The sequence below is a fragment of the Sabethes cyaneus genome, chromosome 2 (genome assembly GCF_943734655.1).
Source record: "Sabethes cyaneus chromosome 2, idSabCyanKW18_F2, whole genome shotgun sequence".
Classification (NCBI taxonomy): Eukaryota; Metazoa; Arthropoda; class Insecta; order Diptera; family Culicidae; genus Sabethes; species Sabethes cyaneus.
Window position 1 is genome coordinate 209,300,116 of NC_071354.1, and position 13,988 is coordinate 209,314,103.

Here is a 13,988-nt window from a genome sequence, read left to right on the forward strand (position 1 = left end):
ATGAAATTCTTCGTTGCATTCGCTGCCCTCTTGGCCGTGGCTTTGGCCGCCCCTGCCGCACCGGCCTCTGACGACGCCAGCGCTACCGTTCTGAAGTTCGACAGTGATGTGGGTGTCGATGCCTACAACTTCCAGTACGACACAAGCAACGGAATCCAGCACCAGGAATCGGGACAACTGAAAACTTTCGGAGATGATGCTGCCGCTCTGGTCGTTAAGGGAAGCTTCACCTACAAGGATGCCGCCGGACAGACCTTCACTGTAAACTATGTTGCCGATGAAAATGGATTCCAGCCGGAAGGCTCTCACTTGCCTGTGGGCCCATAAGCTCAGATCATCGAAAAGTAGTGTTAATAAAAAGGGAAGCCGCTGTTCCACTCGATTCTGTTACTGCCGTCAATAATCTAGTGTAAATATATCGTCCAAAGTTGAAGTCAAATATCTGTATGCAAATTTACTGAAATCAGTTTCATTCATTGAAAGCCCTCCTGTCTTGCGAGCACTTCTGTGATTCGTAAAAAAACAATCCTTCAGCCAACTGCCGTGTCAAGGTCAGTGTGATAATAAGCTTAAACTGACTCCGTTTGTGGTCGTACCGAAGAGAAACAACGCTGCTGGCGACGGCTGTCGTCTTTATCGTCGTATCTGTTTTCGCTTCATCAAAGAGACTGGCAAAATTAATAAAAATTTTATTGACGCGCATCCTTTTTCTGCAAAACAATCCTTATTGCCATCCTTAATCGATTAAGTGAAGCACAACGAGTTTTTATGTGTGTACGGACAGCCACGGTAAGAAACTTAAATAAGGTGAAGGTTGATGTTCTGCGCTTTGGCGCTGAATTTTAATATACATATTAAGAGGTCTTCGGCATCATTAATTCCAATAAAATGATACATGTTCTGCAGCATGTTTTGAACATATAAAATCTAAAATAAGTCACTTACCTTACGCCTTAATCAGTTTGAACATTACGCGGACTAGGACGGGTTATAATAGTACAACGACCGTCATTTCTCATCTTGATGTCAACGCAAACCCGCTGCCCAATTAGCGCCGCCATTATTGGTAAAACTCACTTGGGGACAATTATCGTAAAGTGTCTAAATTATGCCGGCGAGTTTCTTTCAATGAACGATGCCCAATGATGATTGATGACACTCCTGAGGTAATAATGGCTGTAAAATTACACTACTAATTATTTAACTAATTTATGCTCCTCCTGTGCTGGTTACGAACAAGAATGAGCGGCTACTGGTTTACTACTTTCTTTCCAGACAGTGAAGACAGAGTTGTTATTTGGGGCAAACTAACCAACGGTTGAAAGCCCCATCAAATAGTAAATAAATAAAACAGAGTTGTTATTAACAGAATACTTGTTTTCATTATTTAGAACCGAATCCAAAGTGACGTCCCAAAACAGTTCAATAATATTTGCTGATAAAATTTAATTTTTGTCCTTAAATGGAAGTGGTTTTGGAGAAATAATAAATAAAATCTTCATGTTCTGCTATTCTTCTTGCTGGAATTTTTTTTTCTAATGAACGAAACTTACTTTACTCAATCAGCGAGAAACTAAACATCACCTCTGTCGAATCTGGAATACGTTTTCCATAATTCTTGGTTATTAGTTGTAGTATCTCTCAATCCTTTATCTAATGTTTAATGAAATCAACGATTGCATCATTTGGTTTAATGAATCAAAAGTGTGTTGATCACACGTTCCTTTCTATATTTCATAATATTTTTCATGCAACGAAAATACTTCATTTTTTATAACCGTATTTGGTCTATACAAATGCTTCATTATAATTTTATTACCCTTCGTGCAACTGTTGGATTGAATCGTGACAATCTATCGCTGCTGTCATAATTGCTTAATGTTGTATCCGCGTTCGAGGCGTTCCTCGCGAGTTTGAAAAAAAAATGCATGAAAATTTAAAAGTAAAACAGTGCTACAGTTTTAAAAACTTGTGCTTTAAGAATGTCTTGATGCCGGTAAAATTATAAAAAAATATGGCCCAGAAATTTTAATTTTGTGTGGTTTGACACATGCGTGGTGCCACTCATGAACCATTTCAAGCAACAGTTTCCGACGATGGATCTGTTCTGTATTGACTGAGAATTCCCTGGCGCCCCCCAAAACCCCGAAATATTCCCGAAAACCGATAATCCGCTGGTCCATGCCGACATAATTTGCGTATTGGAGCTCTCTTAAACACGTTACACCTCTTTTCACCGCGAAACATTTTGTGGACGACATTATTTAATATGCTCCGCTTCGAATTGTGACTGTCTGCCTGTCTGTCTGTCTGTGGAGAGAGAGAGAGAGAGAGAGAGAGACAGAGAGAGAGAGAGCATATACATGCGTCCATATCTACTCTAGATCGCCCTTTTTGGAAGCCGAACTTTGACTTTGACTTGCCCTTCTCACTCTTAGACTAGAGTTATGTTCCGATTTTGTCTACCCGATTTTATCTGCTTTTTATCCCGGTTTGGTCAGTCTATAAATTTTGTTTAACTTTTGTGCTTTTAAACATGATTTATTAAACTTTTCAGCCTGCTTGAGTTCTGATTCCCTAGGGAAAGTTTTTGAATAAAATGATGCCTTCCTGCGAGTCATTCGGGATCAAAATTATGGTAAGTTTATAGTGGTATACTACATTCAGCAATGTTGTGTATTTTTACTATTTGTTCACCTTTGTAAAACAATAAAAAGTCATACAACAACTACAAAAACAGCTAAAATAGAAAAACTGATTTTAACGATTTTTCATTTATGAGAAATAGCATTTTTCTATCTTTGCTGAAGAGATAGAAGGTCACTGTCTTCAGCAAAATGTCTTGTAATAATATGCTGTAAAACTTTGGAGAACACATCAATGTGCTATACTGAAACTGAAGAAAAATAAATTTTTTATTGCACTTTTAGGGAGATTAATCAAAATTTGAATTCCGCTGGACGATAGAATTGCTAATTTTAAGAAACTCTTCCAAAGGTTCCATAAACCTAAAACCAAGTTTTCCCGCTCAAAGCTAATGCGCACCAAAAGAGGTTCCGAACCAGTGTGCTGTGCTCGGTTCATTGATCTTTCGGTTGACCAAGTTGAAATTTATTTTTAGTAGAAGTCTTCGATGTCGATCAATAAATCCGGGATCTCCTGGATTACTATTTTTGGATCCAGGTTTGGGATTCCGTTTGGCCTTGGGACCTTCTTTATCTTCATGGCTTTCGTCAATACGATAAGCTCTTTCTCGTTGGTGATGATTGGTACTCAAGCCGGTTATGAAGACAGTCCTTCAATGACGACTTTCATCCTCTCCGTAACACCGTCATATGGTGTGGAAGACCCTTTGTCTTCGACATAGCAGCACTGTAGGTTAGGCACTTCTCCACGTATTCGCTTCAGTTAAGCTTTACCACTCACGTTGCAACTCTGTGTAGTAGTTTTCATTCCTGGGAAGACTGTAGACTGGTAGCGTTTCTCTGTTTCCTTATTCTCGGCACGTATTTATGTTCTAGGGAATACCCTCAAACCTAGCGATTCAACAAAAAAGTCCTTTTCAAAGTGCGGAGCTCTTACGTGGTTCAAATGCATTCCGGTGGTGTCGGATGATTTGATAGTTACTGTGACTATGCTCCACGCTTACTTTCTAGGTCGCAATTCCGGTCCAAGATTGTAGAAGCTGATAGACTTTCAGGCTTCCCTACACTGATGTAAGTGCCGGTAGTATCTCCGTTGGCTAGAACTACATTCTGCAATGCTAGGGTCTGTAGTAGACTACGCCTCCTTAGATTGGAAAGATGGATTGTCAGCCCAGATCCATTCAACCGCCAAAGCTTGGAGGTCGCTGATGATGACAATTGGTCTGTTATCAATAAGCATCTCCGTCTGTTTGTCTAGCAACTGGTGCTGTATCCAGGGTTGCCACATGCACAGATTATTCTGTGTTTAACAGATATTTGAAAGAAATCGCCTGTATAGAATCTGTATGCATAGAATACAGATTTTCGCCAAATTACACAGACTGAAGAGAGACGTAGATAGTCAGCAAAATGACGCGCTATCTCTTTCATTCTCATTGTTTTGCATTGGACAGATTTTTGCACAGATATTTTCCCCCGCCGTACAGATTGTCAGATTTTTCCAACAAAAAACACAGATGTGGCATCCCTGGCTGTATCGTATATTGTGGAGGTGCGCAACAACTACAAACAGTTAATTTTTTCTCTGCACGAAAGACTGCTTCTATATTTTCATACCATCCATACTGCCACCAATTGGCCATTTCTGTTTAACCAGTTCTCATTCCCGGATAGGATTTGTCATGGTTTCGAAATGATATCTATTATGGAATGATGGAATTTAAAAAAAACTATTACGGTGTGAATTGAAGTTCATTCGCATCCAATCTTCTGTACAAACTACAGATAGTGACCTTAATTCCTCTCTTTATTGAACTTCCGCTCGTCGGGCCGGTTTTCCTGTTCTTTTCATTCCTTTTGTTGCCGACAACTTGCCGTGGAGTAGACCCACTAATTTGAATTCGAAGTTTTACTTCAAACTGGAAATGAACCCGAAATTAGACGCGAAGTTTGACCCGAAATTAAGAATGGCATTTTTGTCTTATTCACTCACACGTTTTACCGTAGTTTACGTTATCTTTATAGAATGAATCTACCAAGACTACACCGAATCCACGCGTAGCTTCGAGCTTCCTTTCCCGAAATGCTTATGAAGATGCAAAGGATTCCATGGTCTATAGTAGGAACAAATATTGAACTAACATTCTTTGCCATCTCGGCGTCTGTATTGATCAACATGCGAGGATTTTAGAAGGTTGCTCAATGAAAAGCAACGTGCACGCCCAATCACAAGCATGTCTTTTCCTATCATTATTATGCACTTTGCATCGGTTTTGATCAATAACGAAGTAGCAGCAACTATGCTTGTGTTTATTCTTTCACACGTTTTACCGTTTTTCCACTTTTTGTTTCGTTTTTCTCCATTTATGTACCGTTTACTTGCTTTTAGATCTAACTTTTCTTATTTACCTCCTTTTCTCTCTTCTACTTCTTCCATCAGTCGAGAGCTGGGGTGGCTCAAGAATTCTTCTACACTAACTCGGTCCTGGGCTAACTCGTCGTTACTCGTCGCCAATTCGTTGCACGTCTCGCAAGTCGGCTTCAATTTGGTCGAGCCTCTAGCACGTTGGGCCCTTCTATTCTTGGTACCGGTGGGGTTCTAGAAGAGAACGGATTTCGCTGCACAGTCGCCCCACAACCTGGCGACGCATCGGCTGTCGCGACGTGGCCGGCCCACCTAAGTCTCCAAACTTTCACAAGGTATAATATGGAAATCTCTCCAAGTAGTGCTTGCAACTCGTGGTTTATACGCCTACGCCACTCTCCGCTATCCATTTGCACTCCGCCAAAAATAGTCCACAATACCTTTCATTCAAATAGGGCAAGTGCACTGTATGTGTTCCATTAGCTAAGTTACTGGCTCAAGTCCGTAGAGGACTACCGGTCCGTCCTGTTTCATTGTTCAGTTTTTCATCGTTTCCTGTATTTCTACTTTTCGTATTTCCATTTTTTCATGTTTTCTGTTATTTTCTTTCCCGTTTTTCGTCTTTATTTTCTCTTTTCCCCTCTTTTTCCCCATGTTGATTCTCCATTTTATCGTGTTTTTTTGGGGGTTTCTATTTCTATTTTGGACTCCTTTTTTTATCCGGTTTTCCTATTCTATCTCCTGTTTTACGAGGTTTTCTATTTGCACGTCCCATTTTTTAACCCAATCTTTTTCCTTTAAAATTCCGTTTGACCTCTTTTTTTTGTTTTTCTCTTTTCCTCTATTGGGTTTCTTTTTTCCTCCTCTTCTCTCGCTCTCTTTTTATCTTTTTTATTCTGTTTTTGGCCCGTTTTTAGTTCCGATTTCCCTCTTGTTTTTCTCTTTTCTTCTCCTTTTTTTTCTTTTTTGTTCAGGTCCACTTTTTCTGTTTTATTTCGTCATTTTTCTTTTTTTTTATCTCGATTTTTGTCTTTCTCTGTTTTTAACTTATCATGTTATTTTTGCCCTTTCGGTTTCTCCTGGTTCGTATTTCCTTTCTTGTCTCGTTTTTCCCCTTTTTTATCTCGTTTATATTTTTTCTGTCTGTTGTTTCCTCTTTCTCACTTCATTTATTTTCTGCTCATGTCCCATTTTCGTCCTTTTCCTGAGCCCTGGTTATTCTTTTCGGTTTTTTATTGTTTCTTCCGTTTTTCCACATTTTTAGGCTCATTTTTCCTTTTTTACCGCTCATTCTTTGTCATTTCCTTTTCGACTTTTGTGGATTTTTTCGGTCCCGGCTTTCCTTTTTTCACTTTACGACCTCGTTATTGTTTTCGTCTATTCAGCTCTTCCCCTTATTACGTCGTGCTTTTCCTTCTTTTCTATCTGGTACTGTTTTTCTTTTCCGATTCCTTTTATCTTTTGTTTTCATTTTGTTATCATTATCGTTTTATGTCCCGTTTTTTTCCTCTTTTATTTGTTCTCGTTTTTACATTTTCCTGCTCCTGTATTTTCTTCTTTTCTTTCCCGTTTTGTCTCCTTTTTTGTCCCGTTCCACTTTTTTCTCTTTTTATGTCACGTCTTTCTTTCGTTTTTCTAATTTTTGTGCCAGTTTTTTTTCTTTTCTTTGCCATTTGTTCAGTTTTTGTTACGTTCAGTTTTTCTTTCGCGTTCTTTTCTGTCTTTTTTTTCTTCTGTCTCATTTTATCTCGTTTCGCCTCATTTTCTGGAGACTATTTTAAATCCAATGGTCATCCATCTATGAACATGCTATACATTAGAACAAGAAAAAAATATTTCAAAAAAATTATATGTTAAATTCTGATTTTTCTTTTCAATAGTTTTCCACAATCAACTGGAAATTAGACTTGAAATTGTACTTAAAATAGGAATTAAAATTGAATTCGATTTGGATTTAACTTGCATTTGAAACTGTACCGTTATCTGGGGATACTTGCAACACTTGTGAACTTTGAATTGGCATAACTTTCGAAGTGTACCGTTTAGGTCCAAGTGTAAGTAGCCAAAACTTGTATAGTGGTCAGTACTTGATTTATGATTATGAGAAAAAATATCAACTAAATGAATCTGTAGAATGAACCGAAAATAGGGGTGTTGCAAGTTACCCAGTACTTGCCAAACTTTTCTGGTTTTGTGTGTCTCATGATTTTAAATTTGATTTCAAACCGTGAATGACTATTTTTAGATATTTTGAGTGTATTTGTAGTAAAACAAAAGATACTGGAGGCATGTTTTGTTTCTCAATTTAGTCTACCGCTTTTTTAAAGATATTCGGTGAAAATGCAGCATGTCGGCGAACTCCAAATTGCCGTTTCAAGGCACGTGAAATTTTTCATAATTTTAATTTTTCTGGAGATGGGTTTGACAAAATAACATTGTACAGATGCAAACTTACTTTGTACATACTGTCTATTACAATAATTATCTATTTTACAAGTGCTGCAAGCCACGCCATATTGGAAGTAACAAAACGAATTCATCGTTTCTTCTCCTCGCCCAAAATATAAACAAAGCTTTAAGTTGCTATTTGTTAGCTTATATGATGCACTAATTGTGTACAGGAACCAAATGACAAAAAATAATTTCATGTCAATGAACTGACGCAACTTTGCACATCCATTTTTCCTGCTCTGAAAGTGAAATTACTTTCCCATCGTATAAAAACCAGCAAAACAATGATATAATGGATTAAACTTAACTAAACAATAGTTAAATGTCCCTTTTTTAAAACGGCATTGGCTACCAATGGTTATGTTAACAATCAAATGGGTTAGAGCTATCAAAAGTGCGATGCGCAAAAGTGTTGCAAGTAACCCCGGTGTTGCAAGTATCCCCGGATGACAGTATTTGGATTGGACATGATAGTAAACGTAGAATTTGACTTGAAACCGGTGTTCAAATTGAGTATGAAATAAAAATTGAATTTGACTTGAAATCAAGCTTAAATGAGGCTTGAAACCCTTACTTACCCTTACTAACACACCCGTTAGTAAGGAGTACCCTTACTAACACACCCGTTAGTAAGGAGTACCCTTACTAACACACCCGTTAGTAAGGAGTACCCTTACTAACACAGCAGGATTCCTACTTTTAGACTCCGAAGGATTCCTATTTCATAGTGCAGACGATTCCCTCACCGAGTATCCCGGAGGTTCAACTATTTGATTGTCATATAAAAATCCTGGTTCTATAAGCAACGCATTCTCTGCAGATTTCCTTCACACGATTCCAATGCGAAGAATCCTAGAGACTCTGTGCGAATCTTTTTGGCCTTTCTTTCGGTGATTTGTCGGTCAACTGTAGGACGTGATCCAATAAAGACCACCTCGCGTTTCTTGGAGCCACCTGGACTTGCATATATTGGCGAAGATGTTGGCCACCTTGGTGTAAATAATAACGTGTATTCTACTTCTTGGCTATGGTTTCCATAGTTTCAGGCTTTGAAAATGGTTGCCTTCATGGTAACTTTGCTCAGAGGTTCCACAGTTGTCCGCCTTAAGTTGTTTATGGTGGGACACAACATAAATTGATTCACAAAAAACAAGTGAGATTAGCTGCTTATAGCTGCTCTTCCCCGAGATACACACCCTTAAAGATTACATGTAAAAATTAAAAAACCAGTGATAGTTTCTGCAGGGAAAAAGATAGAGCTCTACTATCTTGGACGAAAATGTGCAATTTGATATGATCAACAATTTCTTAGAACATCTGAAAAGTGTACGAAGCTTTCATAAAGAGCTAGATCAGAAAACCTGTTTTTAAGGGTGTCCCTAAGAGTTTGGCTCTTAATTTCTTTCATGTAAGAGATAGATATCTGCAGCATTCAACAAAGTTTCTTAAAAATAGTGTAGCTACAAATTTTCTGTGGAAAGCAATCATTTCTGATTTAAAATAGAGAAAATATTTTTTGTATCTTCTTAGGAACACCCTAATGTCCAAATATTTTTTCACTATTAGAAAGTGCTTTTTGAATGAAGAAACTTTTCTGAAGCAACTACTACGTTATGTCTTAAGGTTTCGATGCTATTACTTATGTCTCACTATTTTTGAAACTGTCCCACTGTGCGGCACGCCACGCTATTCCATTCCTTCTATCCAAGGTCTCTTTGAATTTTTAACGAGAAATACCTTGTCAACGTTTTCTCGGATGAGGATCATTATGGAGGAACTTTTGGAGAACAATTAAGTCAAAATGTTGGATAAAAATAGTAGAATTAATATGTTCTTTTTCTACGCATAAATTTTGTAAGTTTTTACAGATGATAATAAGCTTAGAGAAAGATGAAATTTTGACTAATTGGAACGTGACTGAACTTGAAAGAGATACCTACTACTGCAGCTTATAAATCGAATTGGAAATACGTATCTGTCAGAATAACTAATGAATGCTAGAATTGAAAGGAAAATTTTCGTTTTCTGTTGGTTTTTCTTCCATACTAAATAAAAACATATTTTCCTGAACTATTGCACGATAAAAAGAATGTGACAAAATATTTCACACTACACTTACTAGGTATTTTGTTAATAGTGAAAGCTTTATTTCGTGTTCGTTTGGAGATGTTTTTAATATGCAAATATAACTACATGATAACTTAAAAATACATCGAATCAACACTAACCATAGATAGATTGATTCGCTTATTTTGGTATATGAGCACCTTCAGGTTGAAAACCGTTTTCGTCTGCAACGTAGTTGATTACATACTGTGTTCCATCCGGACCAACGTACGAGTAGGACCCTCGAACCACGATCGCTTCGGCGTCCGTTCCTGCGTTTCGCAGTTCGGCTTGCTCCGAGCGTGACGTTCCGTCGCTAGTTTCGAATCTGTTGAATATGAAATTAATTGAGCTATCGGCAAAACATTAAGTTCAACGTCATAATCCTAATATTTGGGAATTTTGCCAAGTTGTCTTTCATTGGAGAATAGTTTGGAATCTCGTGTAATACTTTTGTGACAGTTAATGTCTGCGAGAAGTAATTGTTAGATAAACTCTATCTTAACTAATTTAACACAACACAACTATGTTTTATCGCAAATTTAAGTCACTAGTTTTTTTTTTCGAATTAATCTACCTCTGGATCGACATTAACTGATGTTCACTCACTCAAATCGATATCCATCTATTCCGATATTTTCACTGTCGTATTTCAAAATTTGCGCACTTTGAGAATCATCTATCGGGGCAGCAAAGGTAACGGTTAGAAGTACAAGTAATCCAATTATCTACGAAAATAAAAAAAAATCACTGCATTACTGTTGAATCACAAATGTCTAGTATTCACTCTTGATTTTCTTCGTACCGTTTTCATTTTCAATTAAACGTTCGAAAATGTCCCTGCGACTGACGGTTGCAATCCAATCTCGAAGACAGCGTAGACTAACGGAGTGAATCCCAGATGACATCTACTTTTATACAGTTACATTGCGTGAAGAAAGAATTTCTCAGCAGACGCACAGGTAGTGGCAGTAATTATATGCACACAGAGCAGACTGTACACACCGCAAGTTACCTCACGGCGCCCTTTGGTTGAAACTGATGAGCCCCTCGGACCAGTCCATATATCACACGCAACCGCTACCACGTGCCCGGGAGATTTCGGCTCACCTGTTGGTACCCTACCTACTAGGGATTGTTTTTCTCGATAACGGTACGTGAACAGTAGCAGTAACAACACCACTCCCACCTTGCCACGGGATGCGCATCCTTGCCTCACTTCGCGGCAAGCCGGCCGGGGATCAATTTTCAGCACTAAAGTACGCAGTCGCAGTCGGTTTACCTTCGCAGGGCCCTTGCGAGGAGAACTGGTTCCATTAAACTTGACATAAAACCGATATTACACGCCGGATTTGACACCCGCTACTGGTTACGAGAGTTACGGCGGAGAAAATAATTAATTAAGCGCCTGTTTGTGTTGATTGAAGTGACTTCAGACGGTGATGACGAGCCGATGGAATGCTTAGGAAGTCATCTTCTAGGAGTGAGAGGGTCTAACGGAATATTCATTCGTTCTGATTTATTTATGGGACAACAGTAGTTTGTTCTATGATAAATCGGAGTTGTGAACCAAGTATCGTTAAAAAATAACGGGTGTCTTCAAATAAATTGGAACGCTATCATATTATGTTGTTAGTTATTTGCTAAAAAGTGTCTTTAAAAAGGAAGGTGAAATTTTGAAGTGTCAATGCAAACTTTACTATTGGTAAAGTTATCAAAGGTCATACCATTTACGGAAATTCGGGACCAGTTCAGTTCGCTTGATTAGAGAGCCTTGAATTGTAATTGGTTTCCAGAGTACCTAGTTTGGTACATCGAACGACACCTACTCTGCATTTTAACATTTGTTTACTCATCACATTGGGTTCAGTTGGCCATTGTATTTACTGATAGGTTGAAGTTGAAGCTACCAATTGCTACCCATCGACGTAGGGTATTTGGCGCAATTCCGGCATTAATTCACTACTGATACTGATTATAACAAACAGATGCGGAAAACAACGGAATATGACATTTAATGACATTTAAATCCAATCTAAAATAAAACAGTAAAAAAATCGAACACAGGTGCATCACCATTTGATGATTCCATCGTTGCTGATAGTGTGAAAAAATACACCTTGTTGAGTTGCATGACTACATTGTGTAGGAAGGCTTGTCCATATGATTGGACCACTGGCTGGCGATGCGCTGGTGTTGATTTACCCATAAACAAAGCGACTGCACAGCATTTCGGCATGACCAGAAGATGCGGTCCTTCCAATGCGTGTACCTATCTAACATTAGACCTACTGTCATTTGTAATATAAGCAAATACTCTTCAGATCTTACGGATTTGGTTTAGTGAATTGATGAGCAAAAAATACTTCACTTCAAGAAAAGAATATCAATTCCAACTGCTGCAGGCGATGAGTTTCGTAGTGCGTCAAGATAAAAACCTGACTTCAATCGTCCTAACCTTTCAGTTCGTAAAATGAAGTTTCAACTGACGTTAGTGGATGGGCGGTGTGCGGCGATTCTGGCATTGTTTTCGATGCTGATGCTGCTGCTGCACAGGACTGCCGGGCAAGATCTTGCCGATCCCGACGTGCAGGCTATGCTGGTGGAATACGAATCGGAACACATGGTCGAAAGCTACCGATTCAAGTGAGTACCAATTATGTTGAAGAACTTATGGCTGACAGTTTGTGACGGTGCGAACGTTTGTAATTCATTCCGTGTTTTCTGTTTCGCATTTTTAGATTTGCAACCGATGATGGACAGTTTCGAGAGGAAACTGGTATGCTGATGAATCCTGGTACACCAGAAGAGGAGCTGGTCGTGGTGGGAATGTACGGATTCGAAACGGACGAAGGTACACAAGTGATGGTTATGTACGTCAGTGGAAAGAAAGGTTACCAGGCCAGAACTAGAACGCGACTTTTGCCTGAATCAGAACGAAAGAAAAAGCTGCTGCGGTCTTTGGTTGGCTAAGTGTAGAAATAATGGTTAATAAACAAGCTCAATGTGGATATTATGAACTTATCAGCATTTAAACTATACCCTTGTACAAAATTTTTATAAATTCAATTCGATACCATTAGCTTTAAAAATCCCCAGAAGTGCAGAAAATTGATTTTATGAGTGATATTAAATAGTTATCAGCCAAGATCCGTTCCATATCTGGACGTGAATAATGGTCTACCTCAAATATGAAATAAACAGTGATGAAAGATTCTGTATAAATATCATTTGATTAATAGTTAAAAATAATAATAAATGTTTAATTGTCTTATATTTGCAATATTACAATTACAACGGGTGATACAAAAGTTTACATTTAATCTCATACACGAAAGCTCTACTATCGGCAGTCATATGTGCTTAGAGCTTGGTGACCGTTGGTCGGTATCCGCGCTCGTCGGCAGTGTACTCCACTCGGTACCGCTGTCCGTTGGGGTCGGAGTATTCGTACGAACCTTTCACGGAGATGGCTGGCGTTTCGGCTCCTTCCACCGGTTTCAACTCGCCGGTTTCTTCGCGTTTCTGACCATCCGATTGCTCGTAACTAAAACATGATGCATTAATACTGTTTTTTTGGTTTTATATCAGACGAAGAGACTTACGCAAAGTTGTAGCTTCCATCCACGTTATTTTCATTGGTAAACTGTACCAGCTGGACCTCATCCTGAGCACGGGAAATGTGACAGGAGTATAGAACAATAGCGAATACCACCTAGAAAGATGAGAATGGAGATTATTATTCGAACCTAGTTAACATGAGGTGTGCTTAAATAAAACTATGACGCAACCGCAATCACAAGCAGTTCAATTATAATTTGAATTTGATCAAATTTATGATAACTACGCCGAAAAGTTGCTGTCAAGAGATCCCGTATAAATTAAAGCTTGTTGGTTCTGATCATGATATCCCTCTAGTGCAGCGGTTTCCAACCTTTTTTGGTTCGCGAACCCCCTGAAGGTATTCCCTATGCTATTCTATTGCGAACTAAATTTTTGGCGAACCATGGGGGTTCGCGAATCCCCAAGGTGGGAAACGCTGCTCTAGTGCCTAACCCCGCCAATTGGCGGGTCAGGAGTATTTCTCTTTAAATCGCTATAAAATCCTGATACTTTATTTTTATACATTAATATACGTATATATAAAACGTCATTCAAATGATTATTTCAAATCTCTCAAAAACACTAGCATCACCTGGTGCAGCCTTCGCGCAACGCAAAGCGGCTCGCTATAAATTTAGTGATGCTATAAATTCACTCGTATTTTATCTGATAGCAGTGCTAACGCAGGCAAACGACGTTCTCGCGCAGTGATTGTTGTTTGAGTCTTGGCTAGATTGGAAATTTGAAATGATCTTTTTTGTTGGCGATGAAACTATGCTTCAGTGTTACGTCCGTTAGTCTGTGGAAAAATATCGAAG

General features: G+C 38.7%; 3 protein-coding genes across 3 annotated transcripts; 2 read left to right on the forward strand and 1 right to left on the reverse strand.

The window, feature by feature from the left end:
- LOC128736604 (larval cuticle protein 65Ag1-like) lies at positions 1-327 on the forward strand. Its single transcript, XM_053831094.1, has one exon. It carries the CDS (start codon positions 1-3, stop codon positions 325-327), a length of 327 nt encoding a protein of 108 aa, XP_053687069.1.
- Positions 328-9,708: 9,381 nt separating this feature from the next.
- Positions 9,709-10,381, reverse strand: LOC128734222 (flexible cuticle protein 12-like). Its single transcript, XM_053828287.1, has 3 exons — positions 10,373-10,381; positions 10,177-10,295; positions 9,709-9,895 (listed from the first exon to the last, which is right to left on the reverse strand). The coding sequence occupies exons 1-3, from the start codon at positions 10,379-10,381 to the stop codon at positions 9,709-9,711; spliced, it is 315 nt and encodes a 104-aa protein (XP_053684262.1).
- A 1,659-nt stretch (positions 10,382-12,040) lies between these two features.
- Positions 12,041-12,540, forward strand: LOC128736605 (uncharacterized). Its single transcript, XM_053831095.1, has 2 exons — positions 12,041-12,213; positions 12,309-12,540. The coding sequence occupies exons 1-2, from the start codon at positions 12,041-12,043 to the stop codon at positions 12,538-12,540; spliced, it is 405 nt and encodes a 134-aa protein (XP_053687070.1).
- Positions 12,541-13,988: the final 1,448 nt, after the last annotated feature.